The 21,546-nt window shown below is 43.2% G+C and overlaps 1 protein-coding gene across 12 annotated transcripts in view; it reads left to right on the top strand.

The window, feature by feature from the left end:
• Nucleotides 1-21,546, top strand: part of LOC115113490 (diacylglycerol kinase zeta) — a 142,255-nt gene that overhangs the window by 89,953 nt on the left and 30,756 nt on the right. For all 12 annotated transcript variants that reach the window (XM_029641234.2, XM_029641236.2, XM_029641239.2 and 9 more), the window contains 17 exons: nt 2,552-2,620; nt 2,731-2,802; nt 8,225-8,341; nt 8,864-8,935; nt 9,731-9,826; nt 10,072-10,154; nt 10,550-10,610; nt 10,962-11,075; nt 11,821-11,961; nt 12,542-12,620; nt 12,810-12,865; nt 13,039-13,101; nt 13,480-13,553; nt 13,660-13,771; nt 13,910-14,109; nt 17,000-17,100; nt 21,154-21,233. In XM_029641234.2, coding sequence (XP_029497094.1) covers nt 2,552-2,620; nt 2,731-2,802; nt 8,225-8,341; nt 8,864-8,935; nt 9,731-9,826; nt 10,072-10,154; nt 10,550-10,610; nt 10,962-11,075; nt 11,821-11,961; nt 12,542-12,620; nt 12,810-12,865; nt 13,039-13,101; nt 13,480-13,553; nt 13,660-13,771; nt 13,910-14,109; nt 17,000-17,100; nt 21,154-21,233 — 1,590 coding nt within the window. The remainder of the gene's footprint in view (nt 1-2,551; nt 2,621-2,730; nt 2,803-8,224; nt 8,342-8,863; nt 8,936-9,730; nt 9,827-10,071; nt 10,155-10,549; nt 10,611-10,961; nt 11,076-11,820; nt 11,962-12,541; nt 12,621-12,809; nt 12,866-13,038; nt 13,102-13,479; nt 13,554-13,659; nt 13,772-13,909; nt 14,110-16,999; nt 17,101-21,153; nt 21,234-21,546) is intronic.

Genomic DNA, 21,546 nt, shown 5'->3' with positions numbered 1-21,546 from the left:
CATTTTTCGTCTTCCTTTGCCTTTGTCTTGTCATTCTATGTGTCTGTCTCCTCTGTAACCCTTCCCTCTCCTCCTGTCCCTGCTTCCCTTTTTCCCCTTGACCTTCTCTCTTGACCTTTGACCTTAGCCAGTCCTCCAAAGACAAGGTGCTCTAAAGTGCCTCAGGCGGATGGCTAACTGCATGGCCACCCCTTTCCTGAGCCAGTCCCAGGTACCATCCCACCCTAACTCCCCAGATCACCCCAACCAAAAGCCACAGTTATGGGGGCAGTAGGAGAGTAATGCCTGACTAGTTGATGCCTAACTAATGATTTCAAAAACTGGGTAACCCCCATGTCCTATAGTCCTCCAGAGCTAGCTTTCGGTGTCCAAGTTAAAATCCCCTCATCATACATTCATGCATTTTAATTTAATTTTCCAACACTCTTATCCAGAACGACCTACATTCATCTTAAGATGGCTATTTGAGACAACATATCACAATTGTGTCAAGTACATTTTCCCTCAACAAAGTATTCATCGGGCAAAGTCAGTGCTGGTGGGACAAGAAGTGTTTTTTTGGGGGGGGGGGGGGTTGTGTGTGTTTTTTGAGGGGTGGGGGGTGTCGGAGGCACCATACCTCTGACTGGGCTGAGCTGCCCTCCCGTAGTGGTTATAGGGCCAAGAGACCAGAGGTGGCAGAACGGAGTGCTCAGGTTGGTATGTAGGGCTTGAACATAGTCTGAAGATGAAGAGGTGTAGTTCCCCTTGCTGGTCCGTAGCTTCGACTGGAAGCCAGTGGAGTGTGCAGAGGAGCAGGGTGACATGGGAGAACTTAGGAAGGTTGAACACCAGGCGGGCTGCAGCATTCTGGATAAGTTGCAGGAGTTTGATGGCAATGTGGGGAGCCCAACCAACAGAGTTGCAGTAGTCTAGACGGGAGATGACAAGTGCCTCAATTAGGACATGCGCTGCTTCCTGTGTGAAGAAATGTTGTACTCTACGGATGTTGTAGAGCATAAACCTGCAGGAGCGAGTCACTGCTTTGATGTTTTCAGAAAACGACAGGGTGTTGTCCAGGGTCACTCCAAGGTTCTTTGCACTCTGGGAAGGGGACACCGTGGAGTTGTCAACCGTGATGGAGAGTTCTTGAAGTGGACAGGCCTTCCCAGGGAGGAAGAGCCATTTGGTCAAAGTTGAGCTTGAGGTGGTGGGTCGACATCCAAGCTGAGAAGTCTGACAGGCACACAGAAGATGCGTGTCACCACCTTGGTGTCAGAATGGGGAAAGGAGAAGAGAAGTTGAGTGTCATCCACATAGCAATGATAGGAGAGACCACGTGAGGATATGACGGCACAGAGTGACTTTGTGTAAAGAAAAAAAGGAGGGCCTAGAACCGAGCCCTGGGGGACACCAGTAGTGAGATCACGTGGTGCAGACACAGATCCTCTTCATGCCACTTGGTAGGAGTGACCTGCCAGGTAGGATGCAATCCAGGAGGGTGCAGAGCCTGAGACGCCCAACCCTAAGAGGATGGAGAGGAGGATCTGATCGTTCACGGTGCCAAAGGCACTGGATAGATCTAAGAGGAGGAGAACAAAGGAGAGCGAGAGTCAGCTTAGTCAGAGCGGAGAGCCTCTGTGACACAGAGGAAAGCGGTCTCAGTTGAGTGAGCTGCCTTGAAGCCTGACTGGTTAGGGTAAATAAGTTAGTTCTGAGAGAAATAACCAGAGATTTGGTCAGAGACGGCACGCTCAAATGTTTTGGAATGAAAAAATTAAGCGATACCGTTTTGTAGTTTTTGACGTCAGAGGCCGAATGTTGGTTTCTTGAGGAGGGGAGCAACTCTGGCCATCTTGAAGTCAGAGGGGACGCAGCCAGGGATCAGGGAGTTGATGAGGGAAGTGAAAAATGGGAGAATGTCTCCAAAAATGATATGGTGAAGAGATGCAGGGATGTTGTCGGACGGCCGGACCTCAATCGTCGCAGGATTTCATCTGGAGAGAGCGGGGAGAAGGAGATCAAGGCATATGGTAGTGTGTGTGGGACCAGTGGACTGAGTGAAAGAGGAATGGATGTCGTAAAACTTTTTTTTTTGCAAAGTCATCCGCAGACAGTGAGGAGAGAGGTGAAGGATTAAGGAGGGAAGAGAAAGTGGAGAAGAGTTTCCCAGGTTTGGAGGTGGAAGCTTGAAATTTAGAGTGATAGGAAGCGGCTTTAGCAGTGGATACAAAGGAAGAGAAGGTAGAGAGGAGGGAGTGGAAGGATGATAGGTATTCCAGAAGTTTTGTTTTCTTCCATTTCTGTTCAGCTGCCTAAAGCCCTGTTCTGTTAGCATACCACACTTAGTCATTATTACCACAGAACTGGGTTTATAATGGAGTCCTATACACAATAATGTTCACTGTGTCTGGTCAAACCTCTGACATCGCTAATGATAAACTCAACACAAGCTTTCCCTGATCTCACTCACCATTGTCTACATGTACTAAAAAATTGGAAATCCACAGTATTTTAAATTGCGAATTTGTGAGTGAGTTGATTAATGTGTTTATGAACGTCGGTTTTCCAGCCCACCGTAGTGCGGCACCATTGGGTCCACCGGAGGCGCCAGGATGGGAAGTGTCGCCAGTGCGGGAAGGTGAGCATGGTTATAATATCAATTAATTAATTTGCAGGATTAACAATCTGATGAAACAAGTTCTTCTTGAGGGTACGTTACATCTTATATCTGATTTAATTTCTCTCCAGGGTTTCCAGCAGAAGTTTGCCTTTCATAGCAAAGAGATTGTGGCCATCAGCTGTTCATGGTGTAAACAGGCAGTAAGTTGGAAGGTTGATTGTACTGTACAGATGTAGGATCTTAATTTTACCAGTATTGTCGCAGCTACCTAATCCTACAGCAATGTCACCTTGTCTGAGAGAGATTTGCATGTTTATCCAAACTTCACGCCAGGGTAAGCCTACATGAAACACAGCCCTTATTTTAAGTGTTTCTAAAATCCCCTACCGGAAAAATAACTGGTGGGAAAATGATTGGGACCATTTCCCTGTTTGACCGCTAGGTTTTATGGGCATTATGACACATCCACTGTGGGGCTCTATTTGATATTTATATATGATTGATGTTATGTTTGTAAATTGGTCTATTGTAAATTCAGTCTATAACTGAGAAACCGATTTAAAATCTACTACTAATATTAGCTGGCCAAAATTAGGCTACATGAAAAGTGCAACACTGTTAATATACAGTTGAAGTCGGAAGTTTGTATACACTTGGAGTCATTAACTTCTTGCGTCGAGCCATCCCGGATCCGGAATCGTGAATACAGCCTCAAGCTCATTACCATAACGCAACGTTAACTATTCATGAAAATCGCAAATGAAATGAAATAAATATGCTAGCTCTCAAGCTTAGTCTTTTTTTTAACAACACTGTCATCTCAGATTTTCAAAAATATGCTTCTCAACCATAGCAAAACAAGCATTTGTGTAACAGTATTGATAGCTATTGATACAGTGCCTTGCGAAAGTATTCGGCCCCCTTGAACTTTGCGACCTTTTGCCACATTTCAGGCTTCAAACATAAAGATATAAAACTGTATTATTTTGTGAAGTATCAACAACAAGTGGGACACAATCATGAAGTGGAACGACATTTATTGGATATTTCAAACTTTTTTAACAAATCAAAAACTGAAAAATTGGGCGTGCAAAATTATTCAGCCCCCTTAAGTTAATACTTTGTAGCGCCACCTTTTGCTGCGATTACAGCTGTAAGTCGCTTGGGGTATGTCTCTATCAGTTTTGCACATCGAGAGACTGAAATTTTTTCCCATTCCTCCTTGCAAAACAGCTCGAGCTCAGTGAGGTTGGATGGAGAGCATTTGTGAACAGCAGTTTTCAGTTCTTTCCACAGATTCTCGATTGGATTCAGGTCTGGACTTTGACTTGGCCATTCTAACACCTGGATATGTTTATTTTTGAACCATTCCCCATTGTAGATTTTGCTTTATGTTTTGGATCATTGTCTTGTTGGAAGACAAATCTCCATCCCAGTCTCAGGTCTTTTGCAGACTCCATCAGGTTTTCTTCCAGAATGGTCCTGTAATTTGGCTCCATCCATCTTCCCATCAATTTTAACCATCTTCCCTGTCCCTGCTGAAGAAAAGCAGGCCCAAACCATGATGCTGCCACCACCATGTTTGACAGTGGGCATGGTGTGTTCAGGGTGATGAGCTGTGTTGCTTTTACGCCAAACATAACGTTTTGCATTGTTGCCAAAAAGTTCAATTTTGGTTTCATCTGACCAGAGCACCTTCTTCCACATGTTTGGTGTGTCTCCCAGGTGGCTTGTGGCAAACTTTAAACGACACTTTTTATGGATATCTTTAAGAAATGGCTTTCTTCTTGCCACTTTTCCATAAAGGCCAGATTTGTGCAATATACGACTGATTGTTGTCCTATGGACAGAGTGTCCCACCTCAGCTGTAGATCTCTGCAGTTCATCCAGAGTGATCACGGGCCTCTTGGCTGCATCTCTGATCAGTCTTCTCCTTGTATGAGCTGAAAGTTTAGAGGGACGGCCAGGTCTTGGTAGATTTGCAGTGGTCTGATACTCCTTCCATTTCAATATTATCGCTTGCACAATGCTCCTTGGGATGTTTAAAGCTTGGGAAATCTTTTTGTATCCAAATCCGGCTTTAAACTTCTTCACAACAGTATCTCGGACCTGCCTGGTGTGTTCCTTGTTCTTCATGATGCTCTCTGCACTTTTAACGGACCTCTGAGACTATCACAGTGCAGGTGCATTTATACGGAGACTTGATTACACATAGGTGGATTGTATTTATCATCATTAGTCATTTAGGTCAACATTGGATCATTCAGAGATCCTCACTGAACTTCTGGAGAGAGTTTGCTGCACTGAAAGTAAAGGGGCTGAATAATTTTGCACGCCCAATTTTTCAGTTTTTGATTTGTTAAAAAAGTTTGAAATATCCAATAAATGTCGTTCCACTTCATGATTGTGTCCCACTTGTTGTTGATTCTTCACAAAAAAATACATTTTTATATCTTTATGTTTGAAGCCTGAAATGTGGCAAAAGGTCGCAAAGTTCAAGGGGGCCGAATACTTTCGCAAGGCACTGTAGCTAGCGTTAGCATTTAGCGTTAGCATTCAGCAGGCAACATTTTCACAAAAACCAGAAAACCATTCAAATAAAATAATTTACCTTTGAAGAACTTCGGATGTTTTCAATGAGGAGACTCTCAGTTAGATAGCAAATGTTCAGTTTTTCCTGAAAGATTATTTGTTTAGGAGAAATCGCTCCATTTTGTGCGTCACGTTTAGCTAAGAAAAAAACCTGTATCCAGGATTGTGTAAATCTATCCGCAAGCTCATTAGCATAACACAACGTTAACTATTCATGAAAATCGCAAATGAAATGAAATCAATATGCTAGCTCTCAAGCTTAGCCTTTTGTTAACAACACTGTCATCTCAGATTTTCAAAAATATGCTTCTCAACCATAGCAAAACAAGCATTTGTGTAACAGTATTGATAGCTATTGATAGCTAGAGTTAGCATTTAGCGTTAGCATTCAGCAGGCAACATTTTCACAAAAACCAGAAAACCATTCAAATAAAATCATTTACCTTTGAAGAACTTCAGATGTTTTCAATGAGGAGACTCAGTTAGAAATACAAATGTTCAGTTTTTCCTGAAAGATTATTTGTGCAGGAGAAATCGGTCCGTTTTCTGCGTCATGTTTGGCTACCAAAAAAACCCGAAAATTCATTCATGAAAACGCCAAACTTTTTTCCACATTAACTCCATAATATCGACTGAAACATGGTAAACGTTGTTTAGAATCAATCCTCAAGGTTTTTCACATATCTCTTCATGATATATCGTTCCTGGAATTCTCCTCTCTGTCTCAATCACATGGATGAATGCGAGCAGCTTGGAGATTACGCAGCAATTTCAACAAAGGACACCGGGCGGACACCTGGTAAATGTAGTCTCTTATGGCCAATCTTCCAATGATATGCCTACAAATACGTCACAATGCTGCAGACAACTTGGAGAAACGATAGGAAGGGCAGGCTCATTCCTGGCGCTTTCACAGCCATATAAGGAGACAATGAAAAACAGAGCCTCAAAAATCCTGCTCATTTCCTGTTTGAAGTTTCATCTTGGTTTCGCCTGTAGCATCAGTTCTGGGGCACTCACAGATAATATCTTTGCATTTTTGGAAACGTCATAGTGTTTTCTTTCCAAAGCTGTCAATTATATGCATAGTCGAGCATCTTTTTGTGACAAAATATTGCGCTTAAAACGGGCACGTTTTTTAATCCAATAATGAAATAGCGCCCCCATAGGTTGAAGAGGTTAAAACTAGTTTTTCAACCACTCCACAAATTTCTTGTTAACAAACTATAGTTTTGGCAAGTCTGTTGGGACATCTAATTTGTGCATGACAAAATAAATGTTTCCATCATTTGTTTACAGACAGATTATTTCACTTATAATTCACTGTATCACAATTCCAGTGGGTCAGAAGTTTAAATACACTAAGTTGACTGTGCTTTTAAACAGCTTGGAAAATTTCAGAACATCATGTCATGGCTTTAGAAGCTTCTTATAAGATAATTTACATAATTTGAGTTAATTGGATGTGTACCTGTGAATGTATTTCAAGGCCTGCCTTCAAACTCAGTGCCTCTTTGCTTGACATCATGGGAAATCAAAAGAAATCAGCCAAGACCTCAGAAAATTTTTACACATCCACAAGTCTGGTTCATCCTTGGGAGCAATTTCCAAATACCTGAAGGTACCACGTTCATCTGTACAAACAATAGTATTAAACACTATGGGACCATGCAGCTGTCATACCGCACAGGAAGGAGACTGTCTCCTAGTTCTGTCTCATAGAGATGAATGTACTTTGGTGCAAATCAGAACAACAGCAAAGAACCTTGTGAAGATGCTGGAGGAAACAGGTACAAAAGTATCTATATCCACAGTAAAACGAGTCTATATCGAGATAACCCGAAAAGCCGCTCAGCAAGGAAGAAGCCACTGCTCCAAAACCGCCTTAAAAAAGCCAGACTACGGTTTGCAACTGCACATGGCGACAAATATTGTACTTTTTGGAGAAATGTCCTCTGGTCTGATGAAACAAAAATAGAACTGTTTGGCCATAATGACCATCATTATGTTTGGAGGAGAAAGGGGAGGCTTGCAAGCCGAAGAACATTGTGAAGCACAGGGGTGGCAGCATCATGTTGTGGGGGTGCTTTGCTGCAGGAGGGACTGGTGCACTTCACAAAATAGATGGCATCATGAGGAAGGAAATGTATGTGGATATATTTAAGCAACATCTCAAGACGTCAGTCAGGAAGTTAAAGCTTGGTCGCAAATGGGTCTTCCAAATGGACAATGACCCAAGCATACTTCCAAAGTTGTGGCAAAAAGGCTTAAGGACAACAAAGTGAAGGTATTGGAGTGGCCATCACAAAGCCCGTACCTCATTCCTATTGAAACTTTGTGGGCAGAACTGAAAAAACGTGTGCGAACAAGGAGGCCTTACAAACCTGACTCAGTTACACCAGCTCTGTCAGGAGGAATGGGCCAAAATTCACCCAACTTATTGTGGGAAGCTTGTGGAAGGCTACCCGACACGTTTGACCCAAGTTAAGCAATTTAAAGGCAATGCTACCAAATACTAATTGTGTGTATGTAAACCTCTCACCCACTGGGAATTTGATGAAAGAAATAAAAGCTGAAATAAATCATTCTCTCCGCTATTATTCTGACATTTCACATTCTTAAAATAAAGTGGTGATCCTAACTGACCAAAGACAGGGCATTGTTACTAGGATTAAATGTCAGGAATTGTGAAAAACTGAGTTTAAATGTATTTGGCTAAGGTGTATGTAAACTTCCGACTTCAACTGTATATACTGTTTTCAGGCTCAATCTGCATGGATGATGATGACGTGTGTCTGTATGCTTTATGCATATGTGAGACATTTGTGTGAGTGTCTGTGTTGAATGACAACACAATGAATATGGATGTGTGTGATCACTGGTGTATTCACCCTCTGTAAAAGTTGTATGTATGTTTATGTGAGACAGTTGTGTGAGGGTCTGTGTTGAGTGTTTTAAATGAATGATGTGTGTTGGTGTGTGTTGTGCTCACTGCTGCCGTCCTTTCCTCTGTCCTTCACCCTACTCTAGTATCACAACAAGGTGTCCTGCTTCATGCTGCAGCAGATCGAGGAGTCCTGCTCCCTGGGTGCTCATGCCTCTGTCATCGTACCCCCTACTTGGATCCTCCGGGTTCGCAGACCTCAGGTACATTTTTTATTTTTTTTATGAATAAAATGTTTTTTTTTAAATAAATAGATGTATATTGTCACATGCACTGGATAGGTACAGTGAAATGTTGTTTTACAGTGTTGGCCGTAGTAGGTTGGTGCCTCCGGAGCAAATTAAAGTTACGTGCCTTGCTCAAGGTCAGAGATTGTTCACCTTGTTGGCCCGGGTATTTGAACCAGCGACCTTTTTGAACCAACACTCTAACCACTACACTACCTGCTGCCCCGACAGTCACAAAATACACCGTCACACAATACACTTCCAAGTATTCAGATATTCACTGCCACCATGCGAGTTTACAACGTGCAGTGGTATGCTTCCCCAAATACTTTGTGGTGCCATTGCACTGCGAAGCCAACAGAGGGTGGCAGTCATCCGTTAGTTTGAGCAGTCAACAGTTCTGATAAATTACAGTGTATTATTTACAGTTGATCAAATGCTGTTCCTTATATAAATGGAATACCAGCGTGACAGTTAATCCTCATGTTATTCTTTCAGACCTCACTAAAGTCGAGCAAAAAGAAAAAACGGACCTCGTTTAAGCGCAAGTCCAGCAAAAAGGGAGTAGAGGTGAGTTCATCATCCATTACAAATGGCATTTCCTACCGTTTGTAATGTGAGGAGACGTACGTAACTAAAACGTCCTTTGCTGATTAGCCTGAGGGGCATCATTTCCATTTATACCGCATCTGTTGTGAACTGTTCAATTGGTTTTACGTTGAAATATTATACTTGAAGTACATACTTATTAAATGGTAGCGAAAAGGGCATTGTCAAACTAATGACGAGGTATTATCGATGTAGACAGTCTTGACCCTTATCAAAAAAATGGGACACAGGATGTGCTTGTCAATACATACTTCCTGGCGACATCCAATGTCGAATACCATGGCTTGAATGCATTTACATGACAAGTGCATGTACAGAAATAATTCTCTCTCTTGTCTGGCCTTGCGTCGGTTAGCCAGCCCTCCAAAGACAAGGCGCTCTAAAGCGCTTCAGACGGAACCAGTCCCAGGTACCATCCCACCCCAACTCCCCAGATCTCCCCAGAAACCACAGTTATGGAGACCGTATTGATCAGTTCAACTGTGCACAGTGTTAGACAACTGTATACTCTTTGGCTATACTATGTCTCGTAGAGAGTAGGAAGTATCCACGCAGCGTCAGCTCTATGCCATTTTCATTTTAGTGAGTTAATTTGGCATAATGTTACACGACTCTGACGCGATAGTTTATAACAAAACATCAGTAAAAGCAGTTCTCCCCTTAGGAAAGCAACACTGTACAATCAGTCTCTCATCTTCCACCTCTCTAAATGCATCCCTTTATTTCCTCTGCCCCTCTCCCTTCCTCTTTGTGCAGGAGGCGCGCTGGAAGCCCTTCATAGTTAGACCCATTCCCTCTCAGCTCATGAAGCCGCTGTTGGTGTTTGTCAACCCAAAGAGTGGGGGGAATCAGGTGAGAGACGTGCTGTCTGTGCTGGAGCTGTCAGTGCAGGCCCAGTAATCCCGACTGGTCTGTGAGATGAATCACTGTCTGTGTGTTAAAGAGTCTTTCAGCAGTCCAGTCAGGGCATCTCATACCTCACGCATTTGTCTGGATCACTCAATAATATACTAGTCAGTTAATCAAATACTTCTTTATTATGATGATGATTATGATGATGAGGAACTGGTAGTAATTGTACTCCTACTCATTTTCAGGGAGCCAAGATTATCCAGTCATTCATGTGGTACCTGAACCCTCGCCAAGTATTTGACCTGAGTCTGGGAGGACCCAAGGATGGGTAGGTTTCTCAAAAATAGCAGGTGCAAACTTTGTACTAAGTGCCGACTTGTTACTGACTCTGGCCCTTAAAAATAAATGTCATCATCAATACGTATAGGTCTTGGAGCTCTTCCATTACTCTGTGCTCACTGGCAGAGAGCTCCTTCTCATTAGATCTAATATATGTTGGTGTGTGTGTATATATATATCTCTCTGCACCAAAAGAAGTCGTTCTAATTCCAAGTATTATTTTGATATTCTTTTTTGTTCTTCCTATGGATACACATCCCCTTCACTGTGAATGCTGCCGATTTTAACTGAGTGTGGGAGACCTTCTTTAACAGGCTTGATACTGTGGACTGACTGTGACAGAAAGCTAGAAGTTGATTTTGTCTCTTGCTCTGTCTCTCCAAGGTTAGAAATGTACCGTAAGGTGCATAACCTGAGGATACTGGCATGCGGAGGGGATGGCACGGTGAGTAGAAACAACAGCAATGCCAACAGCAATCTTTTTAAGCAATACACAGACATTCCTGAACTATTTTAGCAGCAAACTTTACTTTGTGATCATTCAAATAACAGCACACAGTGTCTGGTGTTTTCCCTTAAAGGCATTTGACCCCATCTTAGTGATCTAAGCCCTGAACTTTGATGGTTATCTAAGTGATTGAACAGCAACACACACTATGCTGCAGGTGCAGTTTGTTAAGCTGTTCAAACATGTATTCCTTAAGCAAGGACAATAGCAATGTTTGGCATGTTGTTGAAGGGCACATCACATGATGTTTTTGATAATATGTCTGTTGTATGGTGTGTGTGTGTGTAGGTGGGTTGGATCCTGTCTGCTCTGGACCAGCTCCAACTGAACCCCCAGCCTGCAGTAGCCATCCTGCCTCTGGGGACAGGCAACGACCTGGCCAGAACCCTCAACTGGGGGGGTGTGAGTATCTCAACCATATCTGGACAACATATACACGGAGTGTATATTAGGAACACTTTTTTAAATATTGAGTTAGCAGCCCCCCCCCCCCTCTTTTTACCCTCAGAACAACCTCAATTACCTCAGGGCACGGACTCTACGAGGTGTCGAAAGTGTTCCACAGGGATGCTGGCCCATGTTCACCTCAATGCTTTCCACAGTTGTGTCAAGTTGGCTGGATGTCCTTTGGGCGGTGAACCATTCTTGATACACACCGGAAACTGTTGAGCGTTATAAAAATAAAAAAACAGTAGCGTTGCAGTTCTTGACACACTCAAACCTGTCTATATGTGCCCTCTGAATGGCACACATACACAACCCATGTCTCAATTGTCTCGAGGCTAAAAAATCCTTCATTAACTCCTCCCCTTCGTCTCCACTGATTTTGTAGTGGATTTAACAAGTGACACCAATAAGGGAGCACAGCTTTCACCTGGATTCACCTAGTCAATGGAAAGAGCAGGTGTTCCTAATATTTTATACACTCGTGTATACCCCTCAAAGCTGTGCTTTTCCATAGTCGTTGAACAATGCAGGTGCACAGTTAACTCTGTAGAGGGCACCAGAATCATGACTATAGCCGCTTATTATTTTCTTGAAAAATGTCTTGAAGAATTTATATCCCTCAGGAGGAACGAGCTGCTTTCTACAATGAACTGTGTTTAATGCTCTTGGTGTTTTCCTTCTCTATTCCTCCCCTCTCCAGGGTTACACAGATGAGCCGGTGTCTAAGATCCTGTCTCATGTCGAGGATGGGAACGTCGTCCAGCTCGACCGGTGGAATCTAATAGTGGAGCCCAACCAGGATGCTGTTGCAGAGGAGAGGGATGAGCAGCAGACAGACAAGGTGAACAAACCCCCTTGTCCAAGATCCTGTACTGTAGACATGGACTGTCAACATATGATGGTGTGGATGCGTGATGCAGGGAATGAGGTTTGATCAAATTTGAACTTAGTGCTAGCTCTTTTACCTGGTGTGTTACTGGTGTGTTTGTAATTACAGCGTAAATCAGGTCTTGACTGTGATGAGTTCATCGAGCCCCAGAGAACTAACCTCTGTACAATGTCACAATATCATTTGTTTATTGTGAATAGGGTCATGGCTGGCCACACACCAAAATACCTCAGTGACCTTTCCATTATTTAATGGTTAGTTAGTTCTAAAAGTTGAGAGAGTTTATCAACTAGAAGCACAATGTTGCTCTACGACCTCAAACATTATGTTTTTTTTTTTAAATGTTATGTTTACGGCAGTGAGGGTAGTCTGGGGTGACTGAAGACCGTAGGACTGAGAATGGAGTTGGGCTCAGCAGTATACTCCAGTTTAGTGTTGAAATGTCAACATTTGACATTGTGATTTCGGATGTATTGGTGATATCGCGTCTGGGATTAACACATTTCTTTGTACGGGTTTTCTTTTTCCGCAGCTCCCCCTCGACGTCTTCAACAACTACTTCAGCCTCGGCTTCGATGCACACGTGACACTAGAATTCCACGAGTCTCGAGGTTGTATTTCCGATCGATCTCTTAACGTTGACTACCCATGTAATGCCATTGTTGGGGATAAATCTGTGCTATCCATAGACGGCTCACATCGACAGTAGCAAATGATGCTGTGTGTATCTACTGTATGCCAAATCATTGTGCCATAATTACTCACAACCTATCATGCCTTCTATAACCAACGCTCCTCAGAGGCCAACCCGGAGAAATTCAACAGCCGCTTTCGGAACAAGATGTTCTATGCAGGAGTGGGTACAGTTGTGTTATCTAAACAGGAGAAATCCTATTCTCTCACCATTATCATCACTTTTACCATTTTGTAGTGATAGTAATTGTTGTATTTGTGGCCATAGCTTTAGTTGTGTCAATGTTTTCTATTGATAATCTACAAGCTTGATTCTCTGTTGCTCCTTCTAACCAGACGGCCTTCTCGGACTTCCTCATGGGCAGCTCCAAAGACCTAGCCAAACACATCAAGGTCGTGGTGAGTTCAACTGACCATTACACGGACCTTGGCTGCAGCTCAGATTGTGTGACGTCATTCCACAACGGGTTCAAGTTCAAATCTAAATCCGTTAACAGGAATTTCACCCTTCATAGTAAAAGTAGTTAGTGCAGAAATAAAATTGACCCCAGTTTGAGAGCCGAGACTCCATTCTGAGCTTGTATATTAGGTAGGTTGTAGGGATCACATCTCATTAGAGTGACAGATGTGTTCTTCACTGTCAGTCAGTCAGAATGTGGCACCTTTCAAAGGGTACATTTTATAAGGCCATGTGAGAGCTCTTCCGGGAATGATCTGAGTGCGTATGTGTACTGTAATGTCTGTCTGTCTGTCTGTCTGTCGGTTTCCTCTCGGTAGTGCGACGGCACCGACCTCACCTCAAAGGTTCAGGATCTGAAGCTGCAGTGCCTGGTGTTCCTCAACATTCCCAGGTTAGCAGCCTCAATGTTATATATGACATGTTACAATTTTGTCACTGTCGTAATGGAGGCTGTAGGCTAAGTTAGGCACCTAACCATGTGTGTATGTGTGTACCAGATACTGTGCTGGTACCATGCCATGGGGCAACCCAAGCGAGCACCATGACTTTGAGCCACAACGGCACGACGATGGCTGCATTGAAGTTATCGGCTTCACCATGACCTCTCTGGTATTCACCTATCAACTTGAAATTGTCTGTGTGTTAGAAACATAAGTAGATTTAATTAAATGGATGAGTCAGTTTCTTTTTGTCCTAGTCGTGACCTTGCTCTGATGGATGATCGTCTCGTCCTCCCTGGTGCTGTAGGCCACGCTGCAGGTCGGAGGTCATGGTGAGCGGCTGAACCAGTGCAGAGAGGTGACCCTCACCACCTACAAGTCCATCCCCATGCAGGTAGATGGGGAGCCGTGCAAGCTAGCCCCCTCCACCATCCGTATCTCCCTGAGGAACCAAGCGAACATGGTGCAGAAGGCCAAGAGGAGGACATCTATTCCGCTGCTCAATGAGTGAGTAATACAGTCCAGGTTCCAGTCAGAATCCTGAACATCAATCCGCTATGGAGACTTTCGATCGTGTACTTTGTTTAGTCTTTTGCGCTGTCGGCAGGTTGCCTCTGTTGTCATAACGGTTCTTGTGGAGTTGGAAGTTATTGTAATGCATTCCACAAGTGTCCTCAACCGAGCCGAAGGTCGCTCTTCAATTTCTTGCTGTGTGATTTTTAAGTGGCATGCGGGTGTGACACGCAGGTGTCCTCGACGCCTGTGGGATTCATTTGCAAGGGTGGTTGAAGCGCTGACAAAGACTTGTGAATGTAAAATAATCTAAGCTGACGAGGAGAAACAAACAAACACACAAAAAAACATTCATCAAAGTCAACATGGCCTTGCTACCATCTTCCTTTTCTCTCCATCAGTAGTCTTCGTCATATCAGTCTGTCTGTCTACAGGCTGAAAATCAGATGTATTATCAGAATGAACCGCCCTATTTATTTTCATGGTAATTGCGTTACCTTTTGTCAAACCTGTTGTAATGTTTTTGCTAATTTCATACTTCGCTGATTCTGATGTGAGTCTCGCAACAATGTGTTGACTTGCTGACGGAGGGGAATTATGAGTCCTCCGTCTACAGGATTGAAATGTCGGCGGGGGGAGGGGGGGACTAATTCAATGATTGTGTTTACAGAAGGTCGTCCAAAACCTTATTTGTGATACCGTTCTTCCTTTTTGCAAAGTTGGTTAGAATGGCCCGACCTTCTGTGAAGCAAAACACCAGGCATTTGGACAGAAAGTAAGAATGATAAGATGCAAATGACCCAGCTGTATTCACTTATACACTGATTACATTGTTTGAGATCATACCCCAACATTAGATGTTGTCCTGCCAACTGTTTTGCAACATACTGCAGTAAGAAACATATCCGACTTGTGTTGTTGTCAGGTGTCTATTGTCCTTGAACAGAATGGTAAGCTGTAGTCGCAACATTGTTTTTGAATCTCCCACACACTGCGAACAGGTCACATTCGTCACAGATCACAACTGTTTTCATGAATATATAATCATCCTTGAAGCCATCACGATGACAAACGGAAGGGGGGAAAGCAGCGTTGAACACCTCTGGCTTCTCTCAGGCTGCTGTGCATGTGAGTCCAGGTTGTCAGAGTGTTGTGGTTGGAGGTTGATCCCCTGTCATCAGCTTGTGTTAATGCTCTTCCCGGGTGACAGCCTTTCATTAAACTTATACCTTCATTTATTTCCATATTTATTTATTTTTATCTCTCAGCCGAGATGTTTCCAACTCCCAAATAGTTTACTAAGTTAAAAATGAATATGGAAAGTAACTGATTATGTACAGTTCCTACAGAGTTCCTACAAATATGTACACTGAACAAAGATACAAACGCATCATGTCAATTGTTGGCCCCATGTTTCATGAGCTGAAATAGATCCCAGAAATATGCCATACTCTATGCACACATTTGTGCGCACATTTGTTTATATTCCTGTTAGTGAGCATTTCTCCTTTGCCAAGATAATCCATCCGGGTGTAGTATATCAAGAAGCTGATTAAACAGCATGATCATTACACAAGTGCACCTTGTGCTGGGGACAATAAAAGGCCACTCTAAAATGTGCAGTTTTGTCACACAGCACAATGCCACAGATATGTCAAGTTTTGAGGGAACGTGCATTTGGCATGCTGATGCAGGAATGTCCATCAGAGCTGTTGCCAGATAATTTAATGTTCATTTCTCTACCATAAGCCTCCTCCACCATAAGCCTCCTCCAATGTGATTTTAGAGAATTTGGCAGTAAGTCCAACTGGCCTCAACACCGCAGACCACGTGTAACCACGCCAGCCCAGGACCTCCACATATGGCTTCTTCATCTGCGGGATCGTCTGAGACCAGCCACCCGGACAGCTGATGAAACTGTGGGTTCCCAGAAACAAATAATTGCAACACAAACTTTTAGAATCCGCCTCAGAGAATCTCATCTACAAGCTCGTCGTCTTCACCAGGGTCTTGACCTGACTGCAATTTGGTGTTGTAACCCACTTCAGTGGGCAAATTCTCACCTTCAATGGCCACTGGCATGCTGGAGAAGTGTGCAATTCACAGATGAATCGCAGATTTTAACTGAACCGGGCAGATGGTAGACAGCGTAGCATGTATGGCGTTGTGTGGGCGAACGGTTTGCTGATGTCAACGTTGTGAACAGAGTGCCCCATGGTGACGGTAGGGTTATGGTATGGGAAGGTATCAGCCACGGACAACGAACACAATTGCTTTTTATCGATGGTCATTTGAATGCACAGAGATACCGTGATGAGATCCTGAGGCCCATTGTCGTGCCATTCATCCACCGCCATCACCTCATGTTTCAGCCTGATAATGCACGGTCCCATGTCTGTGCACAATTCTTGGAAGCTGAAAAGGTCCCAGTTCTTCCATGGCCTGCATACTCAACACAAATGTCACCCATCGAGCATGTTCCATTTCCCACCAATATCCAGCAACTTCGCACAGCCATTGAAGAGGAGTCTGACAACGTTCTACAGGTCACAATCTACAGTCTGATCAACTCTATGCAAAGGAGATGTGTTGCACTGCATGAGGCAAGTGGTGGTCACACCAGATGCTGACTGGTTTTCTGACCCATGCCCATACCTTCTTTTATAAAGGTATCTGTGAACAACAGATGCACATCTGTATTCTCAGTCATGTGAAATCCGTAGATTAGGGCCTAATGAATTTATTTCAATTGACTGATTTCCTTATATGAACTATAACTCAGTAAAATCTTTGAAATTGTTGCGCTTATATTTTAGTTCGGTGTAATTCCAATTTTTGCGAGATGATACCCAAATGGCTATGCTTCTTCTGTTGTCTTCCTCAGCCAGCAGCCCTTCCCGGAGAGGTTAAGGATCCGGGTGAACCGTATTAGCATGCATGACTATGAGGCCCTACATTATGACAAGGAGAAACTCAAAGAAGCCTGTGAGTATTCCATCTCTATCTAATGCACTGTAACTCCATCATCCTTCAGGTGTCCACCAGCCTGTTCAAGGAGAAATGCAGCAGGCCCATGAGTACAGCTTCATGCAGGGAAGTTACTGCGAGCCAGAGCTGTTTTCAGTGATGTAGAACTCTGTAGTCTACACATTTTAGTTGTGTTTATTGCCGTGCAGGTGAATTTCAAAATGGCAGGCTTGTTTTGTAGAGTTAAATCCTGGCCATATGCACTGTAAGGGACCTGAGCCAGTTGAAGATATACTACACGTGTCCTTGTGCCATTTTAGGGGCCGATTCCCTTTTTATGCACTTTTCTCTCTACGTGTATTCTGACCTTGAATTTAAGCATGAGAAAAGCATGCTATTCCCCTGCTATTTGTTTGGGGTGGAGATTGAATGAATTAAGGTGTGACAGTGGTGTGTCAACAGATACAGCATATTCTGATCTAATTTCCTAATAATTCTACCGGTTCCAAGTGGAAAAAGCATTTACTTCATTTTTTCCCACTAGAAATAATACCATTCTCCATGCACTGTAATTGACAAATTGATGAGCGCTAGATAAAGGAGTAATCCATTTGGATAAGGGAATTTTAAATATAAATGACACTTGTTTTAGAACTATTTTACCTTATAATCGCTGGAGACAAATGTGAAACTTTCCCACAGTAAAGTTTATGAAATGCTGTGACATTATGCACAATTGTAATTGTACTGCCTTTTAACGTGCAGGGATGGGCACGCGCTAGTGTCTTAATTATTTCCTATTATTTATCATGTTAAATATTAGCCACTATCATTATCGACCGTCAGTAGACCTGATAACCACACATATTTTAACTGCCAAATAGTTCCCTTCAGTTGGTAGGGCCTACATTATCATTCCATTTATTTACGTTGTTTCGTTTACTTTCATCTGCTTCCTCTGTAAATGATGTCACAGCCATGTTGGTTGTTACAGAGGATCATTAGTAACATTTGATCATGTAAAAAAAAGAAAAGTATGCTAATTAAATCGTTATGGAGCGGATCGCAGACCAAGCCATAACAGTTTGAACCCGACACGTGGCGCAATACTTGGCTGTGTCATCACACAGTTCCATAGTTAGTGAGGGCAATAGACAAGGGTATATCCTACACTATTCTCCCTATTATAATTCTATGAACACTAATCTTCCAACATCACAATGGGTTAAATTACTAAATCTGGCAATGTTCAGAATTAATCAAACCAGCGTTTTCTTTCTTTCATGCGCAAAGGCTCTCCAATCCTGTTTTTTAGGATTCATAAATACTTTCCTAAACCTAAATAATCTGCTGAAACAGAGATGAATATGCATATATTTATATTCTAGTAAGTCTGACAAAATTAGAACTTAAAGGTACACCGTATTTAAAGGGATGGCTTTAAGATTGATGTGCTGAAAAGCCTATTGAAGGAAAACTCTACGAGAAAATCTGTTGGCCAGCATGTGGGAGGGTTTTCAGCAGAAATGTATTGAGCGCGCGCAAGGGAACCACGCCTGCAAAGCCAGTTTACGCACCTGCATAAAGTAAGTCTGAATAGCAACTACTGAGAAGTGCGTAGGAAAGGCATCCATTTCCTGAGTCTCAATCCGCCCCTTGGTGAACTGTCAGCAAGAGTGTTTATCACTTCTCGTTAGTGAAATGGACTCTAAATCTACACAGCGACTGCATAGACTCTGTCACTGTCAAACGTAGGTTAGCACAAATATATTTAATTTGGAAAGACACACCAGGCTCTTGTTCGCCCCTTTTAAGGATGCCGCCATCAACTAGCCTCGCTAAATACAAAGGAAAAGGAAGTCCCTTTTGATTTATATGGTACTTAGCAGAAACCCCACAGAGATGGAACTCTTTCATTTTCTCCCTTCCTGGCTCCTCCTGGAGGGGGAGGCGGGTGTTGGCTCCAGGTTTTGCTATCCGTCCACCTTGAAACCCTCCTCCCATCCCCGTCAGGCCGCTCAATTGCTATGAGTTTATCAGTGTGGGCCTCCCTGCATGTGACTTTGGCTAGTAATGACTGTGAGGCGATAATGAGGTAGCTACCCATTACTGTCTCTAATGGATGCCCAGGGGCCGACGCAGTAATCACCTCCATAGCACAGCTAGAGCCCCCCCCACTCTTAATTGTTCTCACATTCGCATCCTCATGCACAAACCTAACTATTCCAGACACTGTCTCAGACTGTTTGTTAGGTCTTTCCTTCTTAAAACAAAGTTTGTTTGTTTTGTCTTAAAAATAAAAAAAACTGTGGGCAGCATTTGTTTGGACTAGACTTTTGAAGGCTGTTGTTCAGGAAGTTAGGCGGTACTGAAGTTGTATATGATAATCCTCTTCAAACACATCCGCATCAATTAACTGGCCCCAAGTTATGTAACTCTGATATGCAAGTGACGCTGTTTGGGGCTGTTTTATTGTCTCTAATGGCACAAAACCCAGCTGCTGTGGACCGACCTTGTTGTTGGATATCTCCAAAGAAGTATGTGACATAAGAAAGTATGATGAATGTATTCAGTTCTTACTGAACTCTTGCAATTATATAGCCTCGTATTACCATTCCGATGACCGCTGTGGAATTCATGTAGTGAAACAGAATGTAAACTCGCAGAAGTTCCTGAATGGAGGTACGAGGCTAGCAATTATAATACCGGGCGGAAAATCTCCCAGTAGGTTTTGATTCTCAGGCATAATTGGTGGAGGTCAGGACCGTTTTCTAACAGTACATACCATTCTGTTCACGGAATGCTGAAAGTAGTTTACTCTTTGTTTTCCACCACTAGATGTCAGAACATGCAACTAAAAGAAAATATGTGCTTTTAAACCCGAAGTACACTTTAACTGAGTCTAGAAATAAATTCAATGTCATATGAAACTGTCATACGGTGGTCCAATGACGTACTTTGTACATAATGCACCCTCATGCTTGCTGACATACAAGAGAATTCCAAGGCTGTTTTTGATAGGCTAAAGTGAACAATCATTCTGTCATTCAATTGGCACATAGTTTAGCTTCATTCTGGACATCACACTCAGACTCTCTCTGGCTGAATCAAGTTAGGCCCCCGATGTTTCACATGGGTCTTGAGGTACAAATGATGTTAGCTGTCATAGCTGAGGTTAATACTCTATGCTCTCGTCGCTGATGCCAAAATATAGCACGCGGCTGCTACCACGTTAGGCAGTTGTCTCGGTTGCCTGACACATATAAAGAGCTTAGACAACCTCACTGTTGCAGAGTGAGGAAAGCAGAAGGGGGAGAAGAAGAAGAAGAAGCCGAATTGAATTGGAGACAGACTGTTCCAGGGTTGCTAGGCAACAGCACATTCCTCGGTGGAGAAATCTGCCTGCTTTTCCCTCTTTCCGCCTGTAAAACTTGCTGCTCAGAGCCACTTTTTCAATTCACAAATCTCAGCCTGATAGTCCACGAGTCTTTCACTCTGTTCTTACCGCTAAAGAAGGCCCTGTGAAAAGCCCGGACATTCATGATCACATAATGTGGTTTTGATGCACTCCCTGATACACAGTGTATTTGCTCTCTCACCTGCTGCCCAGTTGTACTTTAGCCCTAATTGCCTGTCTCTAGTTTATCACAAATCAATGGGCATGGGAATGAATCACAAACATGTCACCAGACAGTTTGTCCTCTTGCAGACATCAAATTTAGAGAATTGTTCCTCTTATTGTTTTGTATTGCTATTTGGTTTACACACTTCGCCTACTTTGACAGCCGTTTCAAAGGGGTTTGAATTCACTAAGTGCATTGGACTTTGCGTGGCACTCTATGAAACACATCCAGGAAGCCCTAGTCTAAAATATATTTGATCTATTGCCAACAAAAGGAACTTCCCCCAAACCATTCTGGGTTTGAGTTGATAAAAGGACACAATCCGTCTCTTGTAGCTTGTGTCTATGAGCTACCTGTGGACCTAGCTGTAGAATGGTTTTTCATGGCTCGATCCCTGGGCGCCTGCAGCAGTGTTTAACAGCATGTTGTCTCTCATATCTCCCCACAGCTATCCCACTGGGACTTATCGTTGTCCCGGGTGACAGTGACCTGGAAACATGTCGCTCCCACATCGAGAGGCTCCAAGAGGTGAGAAATTAAGGAGGGGGGGGGCAGCGAGAAGGGGACAGAGGAGAGAGTCTGGGTTGATGAGGTAGATGGAACTCTGGGTAAAGGAGAGGGGTAAAGCTGATGAATGACAGGAAAGACCAAGCGGGGGGGTGGAAGAGCATGATGAGGAGATGAGCGGCAGAGAACATAAAGACAAAAGAGCTGGGAGGACTCAGAAATGTCTGTAATGGAGAACAATACAGGCAGAGAGTAGAAGAAGACAAAAGGGGGTAGGACTGGGCTAATACCATAAGAGGATGTGGGAAATCATTCTGATGAAGTTGTGAGAGTG

The sequence above is a fragment of the Oncorhynchus nerka genome, linkage group LG28 (genome assembly GCF_034236695.1).
Source record: "Oncorhynchus nerka isolate Pitt River linkage group LG28, Oner_Uvic_2.0, whole genome shotgun sequence".
NCBI classification, from domain to species: domain Eukaryota; kingdom Metazoa; phylum Chordata; class Actinopteri; order Salmoniformes; family Salmonidae; genus Oncorhynchus; species Oncorhynchus nerka.
The sequence above is the reverse complement of the archived record's forward strand: the minus strand, read 5'-3'. Positions and strand labels throughout refer to the sequence as shown.